This window comes from Ranitomeya imitator, chromosome 1 (assembly GCF_032444005.1).
Source record: "Ranitomeya imitator isolate aRanImi1 chromosome 1, aRanImi1.pri, whole genome shotgun sequence".
NCBI classification, from domain to species: domain Eukaryota; kingdom Metazoa; phylum Chordata; class Amphibia; order Anura; family Dendrobatidae; genus Ranitomeya; species Ranitomeya imitator.
The window spans coordinates 417,697,326-417,724,260 of NC_091282.1; the positions used below are offsets into that span (position 1 = coordinate 417,697,326).

The following is a 26,935-nucleotide window of genomic DNA, read 5'->3' on the forward strand; positions in this document are numbered from 1 at the left end:
GTGTAGCATCAATTCCTCTCAACGGAATAGGACACCGCAAAGGCTCCAAGAAAAATCCACAACGTTTAGCATAATCCAAATCCATCAGATTCAGGGCAGCGCCTGAATCCACAAACGCCATGACAGAATACGATGACACAGAGCACATTAAGGTAATGGACAAAAGGAATTTGGACTGTACAGTACCAATAACGGCAGAGCTATCGAACCGCCTAGTGCGTTTAGGACAATTAGAAATAGCATGAGTAGAATCACCACAATAGAAACACAGTCTGTTCAGACGTCTGTGTTCTTGCCGTTCTACTTTAGTCATAGTCCTGTCGCACTGCATAGGCTTAGGTTTACTCTCAGACAATACCGCCAAATGGTCCACAGATTTACGCTCGCGCAAGCGACGACCGATCTGAATGGCCAAGGACATAGACTCATTCAAACCAGCAGGCATAGGAAATCCCACCATGACATCCTTAAGAGCTTCAGAGAGACCCTTTCTGAACAAAGCCGCTAGTGCAGATTCATTCCACAGAGTGAGTACTGACCACTTCCTAAATTTCTGACAATATACTTCTACATCATCCTGACCCTGGCATAAAGCCAGCAGATTTTTCTCAGCCTGATCCACTGAATTAGACTCATCGTAAAGCAATCCCAGCGCCTGGAAAAATGCATCAACATTACTCAATGCAGAATCTCCTGGTGCAAGAGAAAATGCCCAGTCCTGTGGGTCGCCGCGCAAAAAAGAAATAATAATCAAAACCTGTTGAATAGGATTACCAGAAGAATGAGGTTTCAAGGCCAAAAATAGCTTACAATTATTTCTGAAGCTCAGGAACTTAGTTCTGTCACCAAAAAACAAATCAGGAATCGGAATTCTTGGTTCTAGCATCGATTTCTGATCAATAGTATCTTGAATCTTTTGTACATTTACAACGAGATTATCCATTGAGGAGCACAGAGCCTGAATATCCATGTCCACAGCTGTGTCCTGAAGCACTCTAATGTCTAGGGGAAAAAAAAGACTGAAGACAGAGCTAAGAAAAAAAAATGATGTCAGGATTTCTTTTTTCCCTCTATTGGGAATCATTGGTGTGGCTCCTTGTACTGTTATGGCTGGCAATCAGGCAACACAGCGTGCAGTAATCAGCGCACATACAGAGATCTGGCAATAACCAAAAACAATAGGACAAGCTCTGAGACGTGGAATCTCTGTAGACTGCAGTACCTGATCTATCCTCACACAACTATAAGCAGCAGTGGATTGCGCCTATAACTACCTATGCAACTCGGCACTGCCTGAGGAGCTGACTAGCCTGAAGATAGAAATACAAGCCTGACTTACCTCAGAGAAATACCCCAAAGGAATAGGCAGCCCCCCACATATAATGACTGTTAGCAAGATGAAAAGACAAACGTAGGAATGAAATAGATTCAGCAAAGTGAGGCCCGATATTCTAGACAGAGCGAGGATAGCAAAGAGAACTATGCAGTCTACAAAAAACCCTAAAACGAAAACCACGCAAAGGGGCAAAAAGACCCACCGTGCCGAACTAACAGCACGGCGGTGCACCCCTTTGCTTCTCAGAGCTTCCAGCAAAAGTTAATAGCAAGCTGGACAGAAAAAACAGAAAACAAACTAGAAGCACTTATCTAGCAGAGCAGCAGGCCCAAGGAAAGATGCAGCAGCTCAGATCCAACACTGGAACATTGACAAGGAGCAAGGAAGACAGACTCAGGTGGAGCTAAATAGCAAGGCAGCCAACGAGCTCACCAAAACACCTGAGGGAGGAAGCCCAGAGACTGCAATACCACTTGTGACCACAGAAGTGAACTCAGCCACAGAATTCACAACAGAGACCATAAAGACATAAAAAAACTAGACTGCATATATATATATATATGTGTTTGCTTCCTTGGTTGGAATGTTGTCTTTGTCATGAAAAATAAATATGTAATATGCAGCTATAAATATGGCATTTCTTTCGACATTCTTCACCATTATTTTGGAATTACAGTATTTGTTCCAGTAAAGTCTTGGACTAAATCACCTGGACTATGCATCAAGATCATACAGGAATCATGACAAAGTCCTTAACCATCGCTGATATGCCTTTTAAAGGGAAGGTGCCACCAGTTTTCTTGTAGTTTGTTTTTTTGTGAAATGAAGCTTAAAATAGTAATTAAAATGTATTAATGCAATGTTTGCAGACATTTGTATATGAAAAATAATATATATTTTCTTACAAATATATATATTTACCAATAGAGGGAGCATTTTAGACCTCAAGCAGCTATAGTAAGACTTACCAGCTTTACTGTTAGCAGCAAAATTGCGGCAGTAACTGCTGACATCACCATTTCCCTCCCCTTTTGGATAGTCTAGTATCACTGGGGCAGAATGAAGAGTAGCATCACAGGGCAGCACCATTTTGTGGGTGACTGTCCTGTGATCTGCTATCACCAGAAGTTACTGACTCTCTCTCTCCCATCAGTCTCTATCACCCAGATTACATGTATCTCCAACCCCCCTCCACAATGTGTGGCTATTAACTGCAGACCATCAGCTCCTTATCTTATCTTACTAAGGGATGAATCCCAACTCCTGCCAAGCAGCTGGCAGCTCCTGCTCCTATAAAGCTAATGGTACACTGTTCCTCCTTGATATCTCTACTATTCTGCCCGTACTTTTCTCCTGCATTTTACTTCCGTCAGCAGTCAATCAGGATCTGTTCTGCTGGAAGCAGTACTGCTTATGTTAGCAGATCTGAGGGCTCCATGAATATGGCAGCAGAACACTCCCACTACTGTGAATTGTGCAGCCCACAAAGGTGTGCCCAGTTCACAGCAGTGACAGTTCTATTACAATAGATAGGGTCGGAGTCCATCTGTTATCTCCTATGACCATGGAGTGCCATATTATGACACAAAGTGTTGTGCTGCTACTGTGAAAGCAAGATGTCAGCCCCCAGACAAATGCGGTACCTTCCTTTTAACAGCGGCAGTTAAGGCTGCTTATTCCTCAGTGCCATTTTTTAACGGCGCTGAGAAATAAGATTATAGCGCCCCAGCATTGGAAAATCTCCGAGGCCTCAGGTACTGAGGGTAGCAGAGACCTCGGAGAACATGATTTGGGTCGGATTTTACCATCCCCAATGTTGCAATCTCCGTTAATCACCGAATAACGGTGACAGCAAAAAAAGAAAAAAAAATTCTGATTTGTATGATCTAGCATATCAGAGGAGTGATAAATGGAGTCCCCCGAGCCCTCAGATACCTCCGGCTCTGTTCCCCGGCCCTCAGCATCTTCTTCCGGGAAGAAAATGGTGGGCGCATGCACAGTGCGCCCGCCGAGATCTGCCAACGGGCAACTGGCAGCAATAGATTTTTCTTATTGGTTCATTCTGATCACTGTGATATACCCTATCACAATGATCAAAATAAAAAATAGTAAGTCAAACTCCCTTTATCACCCCCTTGGTTAGAAGAAAATAATAAAATAAAAAAATGTATTTCATTCCATTTTTCCATTAGGGTTGGCACTAGGGTTAGAGCTAGGGTTGTGGTGTAGGCGGTTAGGGTTGTGGTGTAGGCGGTTAGGGTTGTGGTGTAGGCGGTTAGGGTTGTGGTGTAGGCGCTTAGGGTTGTGGTGTAGGCGCTTAGGGTTGTGGTGTAGGCGCTTAGGGTTGTGGTGTAGGCGCTTAGGGTTGTGGTGTAGGCGCTTAGGGTTGTGGTGTAGGCGCTTAGGGTTGTGGTGTAGGCGCTTAGGGTTGTGGTGTAGGCGCTTAGGGTTGTGGTGTAGGCGCTTAGGGTTGTGGTGTAGGCGCTTAGGGTTGTGGTGTAGGCGCTTAGGGTTGTGGTGTAGGCGCTCAGGGTTGCGGTGTTGGGCTCAGGGTTGCGGTGTTGGGCTCAGGGTTGCGGTGTTGGGCTCAGGGTTGCGGTGTTGGGCTCAGGGTTGCGGTGTTGGGCTCAGGGTTGCGGTGTTGGGCTTAGGGTTGCGGTGTAGGCGCTTAGGGTTGTGGTGTAGGCGCTCAGGGTTGTGGTGTAGGCGCTTAGGGTTGTGGTGTAGGCGCTTAGGGTTGTGGTGTAGGCGCTTAGGGTTGTGGTATAGGCGCTTAGGGTTGTGGTGTAGGCGCTCAGGGTTGCGGTGTTGGGCTTAGGGTTGCGGTGTTGGGCTTGGGGTTGGAGTTAGAATTGGGGGTTTCTACTGTATAGGTACATCAAGGTCTCTCCAAACGTGACATGGTGACTTCCATTGATTCCAGCCAATTTTGCATTAAAAAAAATGAAATGGTGATCCCTCCCTTCTGAGCCATGTTATGCGCCCAAACAGTTGCTTTCCCCCCACATACGGGTTTATCAGTGTACTCAGGAGAAATTGCACAACAAATTGTGGTCCATTTTCTTTACTCTTGTGAAAATAAAAATGTTCTAAAGTAAAAAATTTTGTGAAAAAAGTTAAATGTTAATTTTTTCCTTCCATGTTGCTTTAGGTCTATGGTTTTGCACACCTTGAGGGGCGCAGTTTTTAGAATGGTGTCACTTTTTAGGTATTTTCTGTTATATTGATCCCCTTAAACTCACTTCAAATAGGAGGTGGTCCCTAAAAAATTTTTGTAAATTTTGTTGGAAAAATGAGAAATCGCTGGTCAACTTTTAACCCTTATAACGTCCTAACAAAAAAAAAAATTGTGTTTCTAAAATTGTGCTGATGTAAAGTAGACATGTGGGAAATGTCATTTATTAGCTATTTTGTGTGATATGACTGTCTGATTTAAGGGAACAAAAATTAAAAGTTTGAAAATTGCAAAATTTTCAACATTTTTTGCCAAATTTCCATCTTTTTCTTAAATAAACGCAAGTTACATCGAATAAATTTTACCACTAACATGATGTACAATATGTCATGAAAAAACAATCAGAATCAGTGAGATCCGTTGAAGCGTTCTAGAGCTATAACCTCATAAAATGACAGTGCTCAGAATTGTAAAAAATTGGCTTGGTCATTACATGCAAAATTGTCTCTGTCACTAAGGGGTTAATTATATTTCAGTGAGATACGCTTTTGCAGTATTTACTGGCAAAGTGATAATTCAATTTCCGATTTTGATTCTTATATAATGTTTATTTCACCTATTTGCGGACCCACGTGAAGCTCCACTGACAAGCTATGCATTTGGTACTCTGTGGGGGCTCAGGAAGGCTGTGTAGGGATGTACAAAGGTACGGTATGTTCTGCTTGCCCGGAGATCTCTGTTTAGTAATTAATGTAAGCAGTAGATAGCCACGGATAACCAAGAAAAGGTCTTTAAAATTGAGTAAACACACGTTATTTTACTAAAGCTAATTTTCTCTGGGATTGACTTAATTTAAGGGAAAATAAACGCAACACTATAACAAAATCTGGACAGAAATCTAATTCCGGACGACGAGGATTTGAATATAAATGATGGAAGAAAGCAAGTAACAAGAAAAAGATGTCTGGCGGAGCTTAGTGCTATTTCTTTCCTTTTATGGAATGAAAAAAGGGTTGTACAAAGCGTCTATGCCAGAAGACAATAACAAATTCACATAGTTTAAAATATAGTATTTATTTTACAATACAAGCCTTTACAAAGCAAAGCCAAAAACAAGCAATAAAGAACACAAAATTATATATGAAATGTAACTAAGGAATACACAGTGAAATGTAGAAAATAAGGAGAAAATAAATGCAATGACCATGCAAGTTACAGGACAAATGTATGACATTCTGTAAAATAGACATAAAATGTACGATAATTCTATATACCTGTAGGTTTGTGCTTTGTGTTTCAATAGGTTTACACATCCAATATTAAGATGATGATATGTTGTACTAATCACAAAAAAGGATTATCTATATGTTGACCACACTGAATAGCGGGTGACCTAGACCGGGTTCAGACCAGCACATGAAAAATAGTCCTATTTTCAGGAAGGAAAAAAAAAAATCATCTGAATTGTCATCTGTAGTCCATTTGTAAGTCCGTTTATTACATCTGTGTGTTGTCCATTTTTATATGTCAGCAGCATGGCAAAAATTGTAATGTATCAGTAAAAATCCGATACTATGAGGATGATCTATAAGGGATCAGATTTTGGTTCACACACCCATTGACTTGAATAGGTGAGTCTCATCTGAAATACGGAAGAGACTGGTGCATATTGTGATTATTTTCACACGGACGGTCTGTGTGAGAAAAACCCTCTTCTGAACAGTCCCATTGGATAGCACTGGTCAGTGTGTCATTCGATTAACATGGACAGCCCTTATACGAACTCCTCGTCATATGTGTATGTCCCTTCTACATAAAAATGCTGCATCACTTTGATGAATACCAATGTATAGACAATCCCAAATATGCATTTTATCTGTTCAGAAGCTGAAGCGATTTACCCCTTTGGTCACAATTGTATCCATCTTTGCACAAAAAAAAAAGATGAGGCTGGAAAGGTTATGAATGTGACCATATGATCTGCATGCTGCACAAGGACTGCAATGAGAAGTAATGCAGGGACAGCAACAACCATAATGGAAGGGACAATGTGCACAGTACGAACTATAAAATACACATTTTTTTTTTTTTTGCAGAATCGGCAGCCAATTAAAATAGATAAAAAATTTTGTACTGAATAATTTTGTTTTTATTGAGTTCTGGGCTCCAGTTCTGTGGTATTTTTTAGTGCTCAGAGATTTAGTTTTCATTGCCACAGCTGAATGATTTACATCTGTTAGCCAGCATAAGTACATGTGGGGGTTGCCTGGTTGCTAGGGAAACTCCACATATACTTATGCTGGCTAACAGATGTAAATCATTCAGCTGCGGCAAGAAAAACAATCTCCGAGCACTAAAAAATACTCGGACCCCCGAGCATGCTCGAGAAATCTCTATTAACGAGTATATTCACTCATCACTAATAGTCACACGTTGAACTAAAAAATGATGTGGCAATCTTCAAACTGATTTCAAAAGGTGATGTTATATTGCTATGGTATTATGTGTGTGGGTCTTATCTCAAGGCCTCCTAGCAATCCTGAGATGGAAGGAGACACAGCATGGGTGTAGCGATCTTTACTGGGAACTAGCCCCTGGCAACCTACTGTGCACCAAACTACAGTGTGACTCCTTATAAGTGAATGGGGGCCAGCAGTTCCATGAACAACAGCAGGCATCCCCTTCATTCTTGATATGGTGGTGGTCAGACCAGTGGTAAACCTTTTTTTAAGCTACGTTTATGATTAAAAAAGACGTTCCAACTGTTGTTGCGACATAGTAAAAAATTAAATGACATAGGACATTGGATGTAAAGATCATAAAACGTTTCATGAAGCTGGAGGTAACAACCAGGATGAATACACTTAAGAAGATACCCCTGAAGAAAAAACAATGTGTTACAAGGTGAAAACCGTCATAATGAGCGGTTCGTACAAAACACTTAAGATTACAAATCAGTAACGGGTGATAAGCAATCAAACATTGCAAATCAATTTTTCAGAAGATTATCTAATGTAAGTATCTGAGATTAATTGATGTGGGAAAAAACGAAGACTACAGGTAACTGAAATCTTTCATTTTAGGCAATAGGTATTCAATTCTATTGAAGCTTAAACCAACCCAGAGACAGAATTATCTGCAACCCTGAGAAAATACCAAAGGGGCGCAGTAATAGGTTGGTATTGCGATTACTACTGAACATTATTAAACAGCAGTACATATTGTGCAAAAATTAAAAAGTGAGTTTTGCACAGATAACCTTGTCTTTAATTTGCCATTGCACAATAATAATGATGAGGCCAGTAATAAAATAAAAGCTTTTCAAATAAAAAGCTTTTTTTCCCTATTTTTCTGGTTCCATTTGCTGTTGCCATTGATCTTCAATAAACCATGTATCGTACGATAGATGAATGTAATTGTTAAAGTTTGCAGAGTTTTACTGATACAAAAACAGGTTGCTTTGGCTACTTTTTCCTATAAATGTTTTATAAAAGTTTTCGGTTTTGCTTCGTCCACATAAAATACACTATTTCTAACCAAAATCCTACAAATTCTTTGAGAGTAGAAAGCTTACAAATGTGTTAGAGAAGTGAATACAAATACTGTCAGGACATAAACAGCATAGAGGCAGAACAGATCCTTAGTTTATCCTAGCCTAGTGCCTCCCAAGTGTTGGCCTGATAAAGGCTTGGGACTTTCATACATTCCCTGAGCGCTTTCATAGCAAGTACTGCATGAAAGTGTTGGAGAGGCCTTTGCGGGAAGAGCCCTAAAGTTTATATGTAACTTACTATACAGAAACCAGAGTAACCCAGTGCATATAATGTATCTCTGCTTCTTCTCTGAAGAATTATGGAATCTCTCTACAACTCAGTTGCCATCACCTGTAGCATTTGGCTTCCAGCGCCTTCCCTCAGCCTGTATGGTCGTATGACACCGTCTTCATGAAGAAATCGCGGAGGGCGCAGGCTCTCCACCTCATCAGAAGTGTCAGTAGCTCTGGAAAGAAGATGCATTCACAGCATAAGCACTTCTCGTTCACAATTAGTATCTACCCTTTCTCTATGCACTGACTGCTGACAATAAATGTGTCTCTATATAATAAACACGATACGGTAGTCTTGGGCCTACAAGGTCTTATGATGTGTTTAAAAGAGTCAATAATATTATTACACCAATGATTGCTACAGCAAGAGAACACAACTGTACAGAATATGATCACTTCTGTGAAAATGGCCTCACCAAACAATAGTGAGTCCCACACTGGTGAGGGCCAATTTCTGAGTTTGAGAAGCACTGTGCTAAATCAATGCACCAGACCCTAAAACAACCCTCCAAATTGGAACGGAGAAGTGACTATACCCTTCTCATGTTTAATCACCCTAATTGATGCCTTCCGTTTGCCTCCATTGCTCAGATCTCCGTTCTGGCTCTCCTACTTCCAAAATGCCCTCTGCAGTTACATAGGGAGTGCAGTGGTGAGTATAAACGACAGAATCCCTTGCCTTTCCTATCCCACAGCACAGGAAAGTCAGGAAAGGCGTGAATTAGATTTACCAATTCTGTACCCACCCATGCCACTGCCGAGGGCACCTTGAAAGAAGGAATGTTCATCTGAGCAGAGTTGGTACAGGAGGAAAACGGAGAAAACCAGGTAGGGTGACATGTATAAGCCTTTATCAGTCTGCTCGAACAATATTATCTGTAGAAATTATTAAAAAGCCTGGAATTAAATCCATACAGACATTACAATAGCCAAACAATATACTTGTCCCCTTTAAATAACATGGAAATATATTGGTAACAGATTTATATATATACTATAGAAAAATACAGTGATGACAACATCACTTCTTGAAAATGTGATTAGCAGCTCAGAAATGAAGACTGTACATAATGGATTACCTCTTGATGCCCTGGAACGTGCTGCTGGCCATGTCTATGATGCCTCCTGTTGGCCTGGTTACAGCACCCACTAATCCTTTCCCAATTCCTTTAAAAAATCCAGCTGCTCCTTCTTTCTGAGCACCTAACAAACAAGTTGTGTGAAATGTTAGAGAAACCTTGGCAAACAGAAATGCATGACATTGTTATCGAAACAGACTTGAGCCAGTGTACCTTTAATTGGTTTTGTAACAATCCCTGTAATTCCACTGACAAAGCCCTGAGGATAAAGAATAAAGAGTGACTCACGCTCATAAAATGCTGACACATACCGGTCATAAGTGACACCCGAGACTCTTCTAAAAAGTGACGCCAGAGAAAGGACAGGTGACATTCATAGGCTTCTCATACCAAAGCAACACTTGCTGCCGGGTGTGAAGGGTAGATACTGTATACAAACATTAACACTTAGAGGGGTCGTCTGGGCAAAGAAATAAGTTTGTAGGGACCTGCAAGTGCAAAATAAACTAATTGATGCTCACCTACTGGCACCCACCTGGATCCAGCAGTGGTGGCTCTGACACAGGAAGAGAAGGCAAAACTGCGTTAACAGAAACAGAACTGCTGCGGCCTGTGACTGGCTGCAGCCAGGGCCGGACTAGCCATCTTCCGAATGCCAGAAGTGCCTGACTGGTTGTGGGCCGCATTATCTGCTACATTATCAGATTCTGCATCTTCAAGACTCCCATACTATTAATAGTTGTGACGGATGCACAATGTTGTCATTCCATCATTTACCCCAGAAGGCCGTGGGTGTCCCCTCTGTCTGGGAACCTACCAGAGGCCAGCACCAACAGGGGACGTCGCCAGTGCTATGATGTCACTGCATCACGCCACAAGCATCCACTGGGAGAATGAATAGGAGTCAGATGCTGTGGAGGATGAGATGTCTGGATTAGGCGAGTATAGGAATTATTTTTTATTTCTGGGGGTTGTGGGGAATCATGACACTACATAGGGCAGTGTGAGTTGGGCCATTATTAGTATACTAGATTGTGGCCCGATTCTAATGCATCGGGTATTCTAGAATATGCATGTCCCCGTAGTATATGGACAATGATGATTCCAGAATTCGCGGCAGACTGTGCCCGTCGCTGATTGGTCGAGGCAACCTTTATGACATCATCGTCACCATGGCAACCATTATAATATCTACGTCGATACTGTGCCCGTCGCTGATTGGTCGAGGCGAATTCGCGGCAGACTGTGCCCGTCGCTGATTGGTCGAGGCAACCATTATGACATCTACGTCGATACTGTGCCCGTCGCTGAATCAGAAATGTGGGATTTCTACGTCCTTTATGACATCATCGTCGCTGTAACCGTTGCTGATTGGTCGAGGCCTGGCGGCCTCGACCAATCAGAGACGCGGGATTTCCAGGACAGACAGACAGACAGACGGAAAAACCCTTAGACAATTATATATATAGATAAGGGGCTGTGGGGTGGACCACCATACTATATAGTGTACTGTTGGGGGGACCATCATACTACATAGAGGGCTGTTGGGAGGACCATCATACTATATGAGGGACTGTGAGGTGGAACATCATACTATATAGGGGGCTATGAGGTGAACCATCATAATATATGGGGGGCTGTTGTGGGTACCATCAAACTACATAGGAGCTGTGAGGTGTACCATTATAATATACTAGATTGTGGCCCGATTCTAATGCATCGGGTATTCTAGAATATGCATGTCCCAGTAGTATATGGACAATGATGATTCCAGAATTCGCGGCAGACTGTGCCCGTCGCTGATTGGTCGAGGCAACCTTTATGACATCATCGTCGCCATGGCAACCATTATGACATCTACGTCTATACTGTGCCCGTCGCTGAATCAGAAACGTGAGATGTCTACGTCCTTTATAACATCATCGTCGCTGTGCCCGTTGCTGATTGGTCGAGGCCTGGCGGCCTCGACCAATCAGACGCTGGATTTCTACGTCCTTTATGACATCATCGCATCGGGTATTCTAGAATATGCATGTCCCTGTAATATATGGACAATGATGATTCCAGAATTCGTGGCAGACTGTGCCCGTTGCTGATTGGTCGAGGCAACCTTTATGACATCATCGTCGCCATGGCAACCATTATGACATCATCGTCGCTGTGCCCGTTGCTGGCGGCCTCGACCAATCAGAGACGCAGGATGTGTACGTCCTTTATGACATCATCGTCGCTGTGCCCGTTGCTGATTGGCCTCGACCAATCAGAGACGCGGGATGTCTACGTCCTTTATGACATCATCGTCGCTGTGCCCGTCGCTGATTGGTCGAGGCCTGGCGGCCTCGACCAATCAGAGACGCGGGATTTCTACGTCGATGCTGTGCCGGTCTCTGATTGGTCGAGGCCTGGCGGCCTCGACCAATCAGAGAGCCGGGATTTCCAGGACAGACAGACAGAAAAACCCTTAGGCAATTATATATATAGATAAGGAGCTGTACCATATGTATCATCATACTATATGGGGTGATGTTGGAGGGACCATCATTCTATATGGGAGGCTGTGATGTGGACCATCGTACTATATAGGGGGCTATGAAGTGAAACATCATACTACATGCGGGGTTGTTGGGGTACTATAATACTATATAGGGGTTGTGAGGTGTACCATCATAATATATAAGGAGCTGTGAGGTGTACTATCATACTATACAGGGGCTGTTGAGGGACTATCATATTATATTTAGGCTATGGAGGATCTTCATAGTGTATGGGGATTTTTCATTCTGTGTGGGGACCAACTTACTGCATAAGGTGGTTGTGGTAGACATCATACTGTGTAGGGTTGCTTTGGTAGACATTAAACTGTCTGGAGGTCTATGGGGTACATTATTCTACGTTGGAGGCTGTGGTGACCATCATACTGTATGAGGGTTGTGGGATCCTCATACTGTACAGTGGGCTTTGGTGGACATCACACATTATATAGGAGCATGTGGGGGAAATAAGTATTTGATCCCATGCTGATTTTGTAAGTTTGCCCACTGACAAAGACATTAACAGTCTATAATTTTAAGGGTAGGTTAATTTTATCATTGAGAGATAGAATATCAAAAATAAAAAATCCAGAAAATCACATTGTATAAATTATATAAATTTATTTGCATTTTTGCAGTGAGAAATAAGTATTTGATATCTCTGGCAAACAAGACTTACTACTTGGTGGCAAAACCCTTGTTGGCAAGCACAGCAGTCAGACGCTTTTTGTAGTTGATGATGAGGTGTGTGCACATGTCAGGAGGAATTTTGGTCCACTACTCTTTGCACATCATCTCTAAATCATTAAGATTTTGAGGCTGTTGCTTGGCAACTCAGAGCTTCAACTCACGCCATAAGTTTTCTATGGGATTAAGGTCTGGAGACTGGCTAGGCCACTCCGTGACCTTAATTTTCTTCTTTCTGAGCCACAACTTTGTTGCCTTGGCTGTATGTTTTGGGTCATTGTCTTGCATTCTCCCATTGATGCGGTGAAGTAGTACTGTGCCCTTTGCAGAGAAACACCCCCAAATCATGTTTCCACCTCCATGTTTGACAGTGGGGATAGTGTTTTTTCGGTCAGAGGCAGCATTTCTCTTCCTTCAAACACGGCGAGTTGAGTTCATGCCAAAGAGCTCAATTTTTGTCTCATCTGACTACAGCACCTTCTCCCAATCACTCACAGAATCATCCAGGTGTTCATTATCAAACTTCAGAGGGGCCTGCACATGAGCAGGGGGACCTTGCCAGAACTGCAGGATTTTAAACCTTTACAGCGTAATGGGTTACCAATGGTTTTCTTGGTGACTGTGGTCCCAGCTGCCTTGAGATCATTAACAAGTTGTTAAGTTAGAGTCTGAATGATTAATTGAGTCTGTGGACAGGAGTCTTTTATAAAAGTGACTATGTAAGACAGATGTCTTTAATGCAGGTAACGAGTTGATTAGGAGCGTCTAACTGGTCTGTAGGAGCCAGAACTCTTAATGGTTGGTAGGGGATCAAATACTTATTTCTCACTGCAAAATGCAAATAAATTTATATAATTTATACAATGTGATTTTCTGGATTTTATTTTTGATATTCTATCTCTCCATGATAAAATTAACCTACCCTTAAAATAATAGACTGTTAATGTCTTTGTCAGTGGGCAAACTTACAAAATTAGCATGGGATCAAATACTTATGTCCCCTACTGTACAGTATGAGAGGCACCACAGACCCCCACACAGTATGATGTCCACCATTTATATAATTTACACAATGTGATTTTATTTTTGATATTCCCTCAATGTTAAAAATTAACCTATCCTTAAAATTTTTGACTGTTCATGTCTTTGTCAGTAGACAAACTTACAAAATCAGCAAGGGATCAAATAATTATTTCCCCCAATATTGAGGGCTGTGATGAGTGACATACTGTATGGGAGGCTGTGGTGACAATCTTACTATGTGGGGTGCTCTGGGGCATCATACTTTTAAATGAAGGTCTTTATTATTAGGGAGAAAGAAATCCAAACCTACAGGGTCTTGTGTGAAAAAGTGATTGCCCCTTCAACCCCACCTCGCTGAAACATAAATTAACTGTAGTTTATCATGTCGTTCAAATTCCCTAGCCACAGCCATGCCTGATTACCGCCACACTCGTTCTCAGTCAAGAAATCACTTAAATAGGACCTGCCTGACAAAGTGAAGTACACCAAAAGTTCCTCAAAAGATAGACATCCTTCTGCCATCCAAAGAAATTTAGAAACAAATAAGAAACAAAGTAATGGAGATCTATCAGTCTGGAAAAGATTATAAAGCCATTCCTCAAGCTTTGGGATTCCAGTGAACCACAGCGAGAGCCATTATCCACAAATGGTGAAAATGTGGTGAACCTTTCCAGGTGTGGCTGGCTGACCAAAATTACCCCAAGAGTGCAACGACGGCTCATCAAATAAGTCACAAAAGACCCTACAACAACATCCAAAGAACTGCAGACCTCACTTGCCTCAAAGCAAAACCTCTAATGGGGCCTTCAATTACTGCAAGCCTTTAATAGCATTGATCTTTTTATATAGGCCAAAGGGACATTTTAGGTTTAATGGCCTGGATGCGATTACAACCCTCGCACCTAAGGCTGGGTTCACATTGCATCTTTGGCGTCTGTTAGACGGACTAAGTTACACTGCGGAATAACGCGATGTAACGCAGTCCGTTAACGACGCCATTAAGTCCTATGGCGGACGCATCGCTAGCGCACGCCCACAATGGGCGTGCGCTAGCGATGTGCCGTCATTGAGTGACGGACCCTGGGACGCGGGCTGCAGCGTTTCCGGGTCCGTCACTACTAGCGCAGATAGAGCATCTGCTAGCTCTATCTGCCTCTAGCGCACTGACATATCGGCACTTGCGTTAAAAGCCTGTTAACACATGTGTTGAACGGGCTGCTGTTAACGCAATGTGAACCCGGCCTAACATAGTTACGCACCTGATCATGTTACCGCAAGTATGTGATTTGCATACATGCAGTCACATGCTAACTAGACGTGCTTGGCCTCGCTCAATACAAGTGAAATTAGCAAAGCCGAGTACTTTATCTCAACCCCTTTAACGATCAGTAATGGTAGTATTATCAATATTGTATATGCTGATAATATTTGGCTAGTGTTTGTTGATATTTGTCTGTAATATTGCAATATTATTATTTTGATATTTAATGTTACATAGCAATATTATTGGTATTATTAGAAATATTGCTCTCGTAGTAAATCTTGATTTCATCCAGGCAGATTAATATTAGTAATACATCTCCTTCTGGTGCTCTGGGGTGGCGACATCATGGGCCTGTGTGATTTCAAATGCCAGGACTGAATTTCAGTCCTAGTTCGGCCCTGGCTGTAGCGGTCAGTTGACATGAGCAATGCGTCATTAAATGTTTCCCTGATGCTGGAACAGCCTGTGCAGGATCCAAGTGGGTGCTGGTAGGTGAGCGTTGATTAGTTTGTTATTTTCTATGGCTTAAGTCCCTGGGGAAGTGTTTGGAAACCAGTAACATAACAAGTATTTATAAAACATAATTAGAAATATGGTTTTGCAAACATCTGCAATTTATCTTCTTTCAGGAAGATGTTGACAGGTGAGAATTATTTCACTTAAGTTATTTCCTTGAGTTAAATGGGCAAAAGTGCACACACCCACAAACACTTGGTGACCAACTGTAAAAATATCAAAACACATGCTAGGTGTGAAAAAGACCAAACGATACCAAAAAGCAATCCTAGGTTATGCTATAGATTTCCAAATATCTCTTACAGATACAAGGCCTTTTCCTCCACGTGTAAGACCTTCCCTGATGCCACTTGGCTGCTTGTTCATGGCTTCTCTCCGCTTCTGTTGATATTCTTCATCCATGGTGATGGCTGCTACACCTTTAGCCATAGCACTTGTGATCCGGGAAGCTGCTCCAGCTAAGCCACCTAAAAAAAAAGAAACACATTTGGCAATTCAGTCAAGTATACAACTTACAAGAAGAAGCGACACACTTCAATGGAAATTTAAAATAGTACATTTTAAATGAATTATTTAGCTTAAAAATATATAACATTAATTTTATACAGAATGTGAAAATAAAAATTACAGGGAAACGAATATTGGTGTAAGGCAAAGTGATATTTAAGGTACCGTAATAATCCTGACAATTATGGTCTAGTAAACACACAATTTCATAAATATAAATACAAAAGAGTGATCAATAAATACAGTGGCATGTAAAAGTTTGGGCATCCCTGGTCAAAATGACTTATTGTTAACAGTTAACCAAGTTGAAGATTAAATGATCTCTTTATTGCTTCAGGTTAAAGGTCACACTTTTCCTTTTCATTTTAGGCAAACCCCCAACCCCCAAAAAATAAAAAAAAAACACCTCTCTATATATTCATATTTTATATTATAAAAACCTAGTAGCACCCCCTTTTGAAAGTATCACAGCTTGTAAACACTTTTTGTAGCCAGCCAAGAGTCTTTCAATTCTTATTTGAGGGATATTCATCCATTCTTCCTTGGAAAATTCTTCCAGTTCTGTGAGATTCCTGGGCCATCTTGCATGCACTGCTGTATTGAGGTCTAGACACAGATTTTCAAAGACGTTCAGATAAGGGGACTGTGAGGGACATTGTAAAACCTTCAGCTTGCGCCTTTTAAGGTAATCTATTGTAGATTTTGACGTGTGTTTATGATCATTATCCATTTGTAGAAGCCATCCTATTTTCAACTTCAGCTTTTTTTACAGATGGTGTTATGTTTATGTTATGCATCAAGAATATGTTGAGATTTCATTGAATCTATTCTTCCCTCTACCGGTGAAATGTTCCCTGTGCAATTGGCAGCAACCCAACCCCAAAGCATGATTGATGATTATTATTATTACGAGATGGAGGCCGGATGCTATCGCATCGAGAGGGCAGTAACGTCACGATGGCGGCAGGCATGAGGCGCTGTTGTTGCCTAATGGCATCCTGTGACCATCTAATCACTTTCGCATCAGGGGACTCGTGCTTGATGCCTACGCTTATATGAATTGTTTTTTGTCCCAGCATTGCTGTTGCTCTTCAAGTTTCGTTTGCTCTTTGTTGTCTTCAACATTGTGCCTTTGTTGCTTTTCTTTCATTGTCATTGGCGTACTTTTTATGAGGAGCCATGTTGGCGTTGATATTTGCTTTTTAACCCCTTCACAACCTTGCTCTTTTCCGTTTTTGCATTCTCGTTTTTCGCTCCCCTCTTTCCCAGAGCCATAACTTTTTATTTTTCCGTCAATATGGCCATGTGAGGGCCACGTTGCACTTTTCAATGTCATCATTGGTTTTAGCATGTTTTGTACTAGAAAACGGGGAAAAAATTCCAAGTGCGGTGAAACTGCTAAAAAGTACAATCCCACACTTGTTTTTTGCTTGGCTTTTTTATTAGGTTCACTACATGCTAAAACTGACCTGCCATTTTGATTCTCCAGGTCATTACGAGTTCATAGACACAAAACATGTCTAGGTTCTCTTTTATCTAAGTGGTGAAAAAAAATTCCAAACTTTGCTAAAAAAAAAGGAAGAAAAAAAATTTGCGCTATTTTCCGATACCCGTAGCGTCTCCATTTTTCGTGATATGGGGTTGGGTGAGGGCTTATTTATTTATATAGCACCATTAATTCATGCTGTACATGAGAAGGGGTTGCATACAAAGTTATAATTATCGTTTACAGTAAATAAATTTACGATGACAGACTGGTACAGAGGATAGCGGATTGATCCACCCACCATGCTTAATGGTTGGCGAGAAGTTCTTTTCCTGAAATTGTGTGCCCTTTTTCTCCACACATACCTTTGATCATTGTGGCCAAAGAGTTATATTTTAACCTCATCGGTCCACAGGACTTGGTTCCTTCCAAAATGCATCAGGGTTGTTTAGATCTTCTATTGGCCATATTTGTGCAGGTGTCTCTGAACAGTAGAACAATGTACCACAACTCCAGAGTCTGCTAAATCTTTCTGAAGGTCTTTTGCAGTCAAGCAGGGTTCCTGATTTGCCTCTCTAGCAATCCTAAGAACAACTCTCACTGAAATTTTGCTTGGTCTTCCAGATCTTATCCTCATCTCAAATGTTCCCATTAACTGTTTCGAACTGAGCAAAGGGCAACTTGAAAATGCTTTGCTATCTTCTTGTAGCCTTTTCCGGCTTTGAGGGCCTCCACCATTTTCATTTTCAGAGTGCTGGGCAGCGGCTTATAAGAAAGTGTTTATGGCACAAGGTTAGAGGAGGCTGGGTTTTATAAAGCTGGGATATTTGCATAACATGACCTTTCCTAATGATTATTGTGAACAAACTATAACCCTAACAAGCTAATTAACCCCTTCATGACCGGAGCAGTTTTTGGTTTTGCATTTTCGTTCTTCACTCCCCTCCTTTCCAGAGCCATAACTTTTTTATTTTTCCGTCAATATGGCCATATGAGGGTTTATTGTTTGCAGGACAAGTTGTACTTTTGAACGACACCATTGGTTTCACCATGTCGTGTACTAGAAAACGGGAAAGAAAATCCAAGTGCGGTGAAATTGCAAAAAAAAGTGCAATCCCACTAAAACTGCCAGTATGATTCTCCAGGTCATTACGAGTTCATAGACACCAAACATGTCTAGGTACTTTTTCATCTAAGTGGTGTAAAAAAAATTAAGGATTATTACCTTAAATATCACTTTGCCATCCATTGATATCCATTTATGGTGCTCACTACTTCCCTGGAATTTTAATCTTCACATTCTATGTATTTTTAAGCTACGGTAATTAATAAATATTCTATTTTAAATTTCCATTCAAATGTGGTGTTCTTCTTGTAGGTTGTATGATTAACTTCCCACACGTTTAATATTTGCACTTTTTGTAAACCTGTATTCCAAACCAGTTGAAATAAGGAGATACAAAACAATTGCCACAATCTGAAACAGCTCAAAAGATGAGGTAACTGTAAAATGGGAATGGCAGAAAACCGTAAATATGATAGGTTTGGTTTGTGGTCAGTCTTTAGAAGACCGCAGAAGTTGTGCATAGGATGTACAATGTTTTCTTGGCACTGGTGGTGATGGGTTCTTGCTTGACCATATGGCTCTAGGAACAGGTCAGTGAGTTTTGCATATTCCACGGTCCCACTACTATTGTTAGGCTGTGTTCATATGTTGCAGTTTAATTGCATCCATTGTATTGTATAAGTTTTTACTTGCTGTGATCGTGTGAAAAAGAACTGTGGTAAATTTGATATCTCGTAAAAACCATGGTAAAAAAACTAACTGCACTAAGGCTGCTGAGTGTGAATGTTCCACAAACAAATCTTAATTTAAATCTTGTTTCCACTTATCTGGCCTTCTAGTGTTTCCAAAACTGACCACATAGTTGTCTAGGTCATTCCCAGAGCATCAGCAGTTACTCCAGATTGATCCTAGTGCTGAATCCAAAAATGTTGTGCGCGTAAGTCTTCATCCAGCTCTGGCCACAGAACCAGCGCACAACTAGTCATCAGTTGTGCCCAGCTCCTGCGTAAAATAACTGGCTAGTCACAACAGATGTAAGGAACTCAGCCTTTCCACGGTAGGCCACCACTTCCCATATACAAAGACCATACCTAGCTAGGTGACCATGCAAACAGATTTTCTAGGGGGATATCACAAAATTACAGGTAACTAAATGTATAACACATCTAGATCATGTTCTTACCCTTCGCAGAGCAATCTTCTGTTAATAGCTTATACTCAAGGTAAACATTATCTCAAATAAAAATATCATCCTTTACATTTGAAAAATTATCCAGAAATTTTTTGAAGTATATATAATAAACTAGAAATCATGTATTACTAGCTTATTACTCACGCTCACTGAAATCAGAAGTATTGCCTTTACTTACCAACTGCTCCTCCAACAAGAGCTTTTACTCCTAATGCCATTCCTTCAACAAACTCCTCGGGTCCTTGAATGGCACCCTGGGAAAACAATACAGAACAGATTGTCAGGTATGTTTAAAAGCAAATTCTGTAAGGCTGATCACCACATGCCAGTTATCGGCTCCTCCAAAATGAGTCAGGGGTTTACATGTCTTTGTGGTGCTTTTAATGTTGTATGAACAAATACAGCAATAAAGAACAGAATGTTTTACCAAAGAAAGAAGTTGACTTATTCCCAGGTTTTTCCTGAATAAAAATAGATTGTTAAATCCATTTTTATAATAGTTGTATTACAATAAATTCTAGAGGCGTGACTGGTGTACAAACATGCTTTATCCATACCATTGAAATCTAGAAAACCTCAACTAAACTCAGATTTTACTACATTATTAACCTTATTAATTTCTTACATCATCTTACGTAAATTTATAAAGAACTATCACATCATCTAAAAACTAAAACTGGCCATTGCATTACCTGGTAAGGTTCATAGAAGAAAGCTTCAACCCCTTCAGAAAAATCACGAAATAAGCCGAAAGGATTCCCCAACACATCGAGTCCAAGGACAAGAACATACATTTGTTTAATTGCCTACAGATTAAGGGAATATGCAATTATAAAACTGCTTTCAGTATATTAGGCAGTGCTCACATCATGTTTATGAACTAAGCTTGGCATATGTTCGGGCAAAAGCCGCAAGCGCATATGTCAATTGTACCAATAGGCCACCATTCAGCTGTTTTCCAAACAACTATGTTTTTGAATAAAATAGCATAGTTGGAGGTATGTGAACATATATATGACCATATTTACAAGATATAGTATTTTTTGTGAAATGGATCTTGGAAGAAGGCAGAAGTATTAGGTCAGAATTAGTGCTCAGAGCATGCTGTGGTGCTAATCGAGTGACTCCAGCGTGCTCGAATAAAATGTTTGAGTCCCTGCAGCTGCATGTCTCGTGGCTGTTCGACAGCTGCAACACATCCAGGGATTGCCTAGCTCATCACTAGCTAGGATCAGTTACTCCTTGGACTTCAAAGTTAAAAGTGGAATAGTGAAGCAGGTTCTGCCATCACCATAAAGAGAATGAATGATGAGGACTGGAATGACAAAGTTAGGAGTAAAATGCATCATTTTATATACCGTATATACTCAAGTATAAGCTGAGATTTTCAGACCATTTTTTGGGGCTGAAAGTCCCCCTCTCGGCTTATATTCGAGTCATACTCAGGGGTCGGCAGGGGAGGGGGAGCGGGGGCTGTCTAATAATACTTACCTGCTCCTGGCGCAGTCCCTGCACGTCCCTTGTTCTCCCGGCGCCTCAGCTTCTTCCTGTACTGAGCGGTCACATGGTACCGCTCATTACAGTAATGAATATGTGGCTCCAGGTGAGTATAATGGGTAGGGGGAGCGCTACGCGATATTCACCTGCTCCCCGTTCTGGGCGCCGCTCCGTCAGCAGTGACGCTCAGGTCAGAGGGCGCGGTGACGTGGTTAGTGCGCGCCCTCTGCCTGAACGTCATTGCAGAAGACGCTGAAGACGGAGCGGTGGCGGGAAAGAGGAAAGGTGAATATTTAAAGTGCCACGGGCCTGAACGACGAGAGGTGAGTTTGTGATTTTTTTTATCGCAGCAACAGCAAATGGGGCAAGTGTCCATATGGGGCCATAATCAACGTTTGTGCAGGATTATATGGGGCAAATATCTCTATGGAGCATCTTATGAGGCCATAACGTTTGTGCAGCACTATATGGGGTTAATATCGCTATGGAGCATCTTATGGGGCCATAATCAACATTTGTGCAGCATTACATTGGGCAAATGTGTCTATGGAGCATCTTATGGGGCCATAATCAACATTTGTGCAGCATTATATTGGGCAAATGTGTCTATGGAGCATCTTATGGGGCCATTATTAACCTTTATGCAGGATTATATGGGGCATATTTTAATATGGAGCATCTTATAGGGCCCATCATAACCTTTATAGAGCATTATATGGGGCGTATTTTGCATGTAGCATCTTATGGGGCCCATCATGAACTGTATGGAGCATTATATGGGGCTCATGATTCAATATGGATATTCAAAAACACAACCTACTGATGTCTTTACTTTTATTGGTATCTATTTTCATTTTTGAAATTTACCGGTAGCTGCTGCATTTCCCACCCTAGGCTTATACTTGAGTCATTAAGTTTTCCCAGTTTTTTGTGGCAAAATTAGGAGGGTCGGCGTATACTCCGGGTTGGCTTATACTCGAGTATATACGGTAATAGTCATACGCTTACTTGTCTTGAGTAATGTCTGATGACTTCCCACTGCAGCTCCTGTCTCGAGTAAACTTGATTTTTAATCTCAAAAAATGCCAACCTGCAAATGAAGACGAAAAAGAAACTGTATTAACCCCTTTACCCCCAAGGGTGGTTTACACGTTAATGACCGGACCAATTTTTACAATTCTGACCACTGTCCCTTTATGAGGTTATAACTCTGGAATGCTTCAACGGATCCTGGTGATTCTGAGAATGTTTTCTCATGATATATTGTACTTCATGATAGTGGTAAAATTTCTTTGATATTACCTGCGATTATTTGTAAAAACAATCGGAAATTTGGCAAAATGTTTGAACATTTCTCAATTTTCCAACTTTGAATTTTCATGCCCTTAACCCCTTTACCCCCAAGGGTGGTTTGCACGTTAATGACCGGGCCAATTTTTACAATTCTGACCACTGTCCCTTTATGAGGTTATAACTCTGGAACGCTTCAATGGATCCTGGTGATTCTGACATTGTTTTCTCGTGACATATTGTACTTCATGACAATGGTAAAAATTATTTGATAGTACCTGCGTTTATTTGTGAAAAAAACGGAAATTTGGCGAAAATTATGAAAATTTCGCAATTTTCCAACTTTGAATTTGTATGCAATTAAATCACAGAGATATGTCACACAAAATACTTAATAAGTAACATTTCCCACATGTCTACTTTACATCAGCACAATTTTGGAACCAACATTTTTTTTTGTTAGGGAGTTATAAGGGTTAAAAGTTGACCAGCAATTTCTCATTTCTACAACACCATTTTATTTTAGGGACCACATCTCATTTGAAGTCATTTTGAGGGGTCTATATGATAGAAAATACCCAAGTGTGACACCATTCTAAAAACTACACCCCTCAAGGTGCTCAATACCATATTCAAGAAGTTTATTAACCCTTCTGGTGCTTCACAGGAATTTTTTGAATGTTTAAATAAAAATAAACATTTAACTTTTTTTCACAAAAAATTTAATTCAGCTCCAATTTGTTTTATTTTACCAAGGGTAACAGGAGAAAATGGACCCCAAACATTGTTGTACAATTTGTCCTGAGTATGCCAATACCCCACATGTGGGGGTAAACCACTGTTTGGGCGGATGGGAGAGCTCGGAAGGGAAGGAGCGCCGTTTGACTTTTCAATGCAAAATTGACAGGAATTGAGATGGGACGTCATGTTGCGTTTGAAAAGCCACTGATGTGCCTAAACATTGAAACCCCCCACAAGTGACACCATTTTGGAAAGTAGACCCCCTAAGGAACTTATCTAGAGGTGTGGTGAGCACTTTGACCCACCAAGTGCTTCACAGAAGTTTATAATGTAGAACCGTAAAAATAAAAAATCATATTTTTTCACAAAAATTATCTTTTTGCCCCCAATTTTTTATTTTCCCAAGGGTAAGAGAAGAAATTGCACCCCAAAAGTTGTTGTACAATTTGTCCTGAGTACGCTGATACCCCATATGTGGGGGTAAACCACTGTTTGGGTGGATGGGAGAGCTCGGAAGGGAAGGAGCGCCGTTTGACTTTTCAAAGCAAAATTGACAGGAATTGAGATGGGACGCCATGTTGCGTTTGAAGAGCCACTGATGTGCCTAAACATTGAAACCCCCCACAAATGACACCATTTTGGAAAGTAGACCCCCTAAGGAACTTATCTAGAGGTGTGGTGAGCACTTTGACCCACCAAGTGCTTCACAGAAGTTTATAATGCAGAGCCGTAAAAATAAAACAAAATTTTTTTCCCACAAAAATTATTTTTTTAGCCCCCAGTTTTGTATTTTCCTGAGGGTAACAGGAGAAATTGGACCCCAAAATTTGTTGCCCAATTTTTCCTGAGTGCGATGATACACCATATGTGGGGGGAACCACTGTTTGGGCACATGGGAGGGCTCAGAAGGGAAGGAGTGCCATTTGAATGCAGACTTAGATGGAATGGTCTGCAGGTGTCACATTGCGTTTGCAGAGCCCCTAATGTACCTAAACAGTAGAAACCCCCCACAAGTGACACCATTTTGGAAAGTAGACCCCCTTAGGAACTTATCTAGATGTGTGCTGAGCGCTTTGACCCACCAAGGGCTTCACAGAAGTTTATAATGGAGAGCCGTAAAAATAAAACAAAAATTTTTTCCCACAAAAATTATTTTTTAGCCCCCAGTTTTGTATTTTCCCGAGGGTAACAGGAGAAATTCGACCCCACAATTTGTTGTCCAATTTGTCCTGAGTGCGCTGATACCCCATATGTGGGGGGGAACCACTGTTTGGGCGCATGGGAGGGCTCGGAAGGGAAGGAGCTCCATTTGGAATGAGGACTTAGATGGAATGGTCTGCAGGTGTCACATTGCATTTGCAGAACCCCTAATGTACCTAAACAGTAGAAACCCCCCACAAGTGACCCCATATTGGAAACTAGACCCCACAGGGAACTAATCTAGATGTGTTGTGAGAACTTTGAACCCCCAAGTGTTTCACTACAGTTTATAACGCAGAGCCGTGAAAATAAAAAATCTTTTTTTTTCCCACAAAAAATATGTTTTAGCCCCGAGTTTTGTATTTTCCCAAGGGTAGCAGGAGAAATTGGACCCCAAAAGTTGTTGTCCTATTTGTCCTGAGTACGCTGATACCCCATATGTTGGGGTAAACCCCTGTTTGGGCACACGGGAGAGCTTGGAAGGGAAGAAGCACTGTTTTACTTTTTCAACGCAGAATTGGCTGGAATTGAGATCGGACGCCATGTCGCGTTTGGAGAGCCCCTGATGTGCCTAAACAGTGGAAACCCCCCAATTATAACTGAAACCCTAATCCAAACACATCCCTAACCCTAATCCCAACAGTAACCCTAACCACACCTCTAACCCTGACACACCCCTAACCCTAATCCCAACCCTATTCCCAACCGTAAATGTAATCTAAACCCTAACTGTAACTTTAGCCCCAACCCAAACTGTAGCCCTAGCCCTAACCCTAGCCCTAACCCTAATCCTAACCCTAGCCCTAACCCTAGCCCTAGCCCTAACCCTAACCCTAGCCCTAACCCTAACCCTAGCCCTAACCCTAGCCCTAACCCTAGCCCTAACCCTAGCCCTAACCCTAGCCCTAACCCTAGCCCTAATGGGAAAATGGAAATAAATACATTTTTTTAATTTTTCCCTAACTAAGGGGGTGATGAAGGGGGGTTTGATTTACTTTTATAGCGGGTTTTTTAGCGGATTTTTATGATTGGCAGCCGTCACACACTGAAAGACGCTTTTTATTGCAAAAAATATTTTTTGCGTTACCACATTTTGAGAGCTATAATTTTTCTATATTTTGGTCCACAGAGTCATGTGAGGTCTTGTTTTTTGCGAGACGAGTTGATGTTTTTATTGGTAACATTTTCGGGCACGTGACATTTTTTGATCGCTTTTTATTCCGATTTTTGTGAGGCAGAATGACCAAAAACCAGCTATTCATGAATTTCTTTTGGGGGAGGCGTTTATACCGTTCCGCGTTTGGTAAAATTGATGAAGCAGTTTTATTCTTCGGGTCAGTACGATTACAGCGACACCTCATTTATATCATTTTTTTATGTTTTGGCGCTTTTATACGATAAAAACTATTTTATGGAAAAAATAATTATTTTTGCATCACTTTATTCTCAGGACTATAACTTTTTTATTTTTTTGCTGATGATGCTGTATGGCGGCTCGTTTTTTGCGGGACAAGATGACGTTTTCAGCGGTACCATGGTTAGTTATATCTGTCTTTTTGGTCGCGTGTTATTCCACTTTTTGTTCGGCGGTATGATAATAAAGCGTTGTTTTTTGCCTCGTTTTTTTTTTTTTTTTCTTACGGTGTTTACTGAAGGGGTTAACTAGTGAGCCAGTTTTATAGGTCGGGCCGTTACGGACACGGCGATACTAAATATGTGTACTTTTATTGTTTTTTTTTTTTATTTAGATAAAGAAATGTATTTATGGGAATAATATTTTTATTTTTTTTTTCATTATTTTGGAATATTTTTTTTTACACATTTGAAATTTTTTTTTTTTACTTTTTTACTTTGTCCCAGGGGGGGACATCACAGATCAGTGATCTGACAGTTTGCACAGCACTCTGTCAGATCACTGATCTGACATGCAGCGCTGCAGCCTTCACAGTGCCTGCTCTGAGCAGGCTCTGTGAAGCCACCTCCCTCCCTGCAGGACCCGGATCCGCGGCCATCTTGGATCCAGGGCTGGAGGGAGCAGGGAGGGAGGTGAGACCCTCGCAGCAACGCGATCACATCGCGTTGCTGCAGGGGGCTCAGGGAAGCCCGCAGGGAGCCCCCTCCCTGCGCGGTGCTTCCCTGTACCGCCGGCACATCGCGATCATCTTTGATCGCGGTGTGCCGGGGGTTAATGTGCCGGGGGCGGTCCGTGACCGCTCCTGGCACATAGTGCCGGATGTCAGCTGCGATAAAAAGCTGACACCCGGCCGCGATCAGCGGCGCTCCCCCCGTGAGCGCTGCCGATCGCATATGACGTACTATTGCGTCCTTGGGAAGTAAAGCCCACCCCACATGGACGCAATAGTACGTCTAATGGCAGAAAGGGGTTAAATCATAGAGATATGTCACACAAAATACTTAATAAGGAACATTTCCCACATGTCTACTTTACATCAGCACAATTTTGGAACCAAATTTTTTTTTTGTTAGGAAGTTATAAGGGTTAAAAGTTGACCAGCGAT

At 41.4% G+C, this 26,935-nt stretch overlaps 1 protein-coding gene across 2 annotated transcripts in view; it reads right to left on the minus strand.

The window, feature by feature from the left end:
- Nucleotides 1-26,935, minus strand: part of VPS13A (vacuolar protein sorting 13 homolog A) — a 320,730-nt gene that overhangs the window by 47,451 nt on the left and 246,344 nt on the right. For both annotated transcript variants that reach the window (XM_069763032.1, XM_069763023.1), the window contains exons 62-68: nucleotides 22,194-22,275; nucleotides 20,381-20,494; nucleotides 19,867-19,942; nucleotides 15,741-15,904; nucleotides 9,630-9,675; nucleotides 9,417-9,540; nucleotides 8,396-8,510 (exon numbers count right to left, since the gene is read on the minus strand). In XM_069763032.1, coding sequence (XP_069619133.1) covers nucleotides 8,396-8,510; nucleotides 9,417-9,540; nucleotides 9,630-9,675; nucleotides 15,741-15,904; nucleotides 19,867-19,942; nucleotides 20,381-20,494; nucleotides 22,194-22,275 — 721 coding nt within the window. The remainder of the gene's footprint in view (nucleotides 1-8,395; nucleotides 8,511-9,416; nucleotides 9,541-9,629; nucleotides 9,676-15,740; nucleotides 15,905-19,866; nucleotides 19,943-20,380; nucleotides 20,495-22,193; nucleotides 22,276-26,935) is intronic.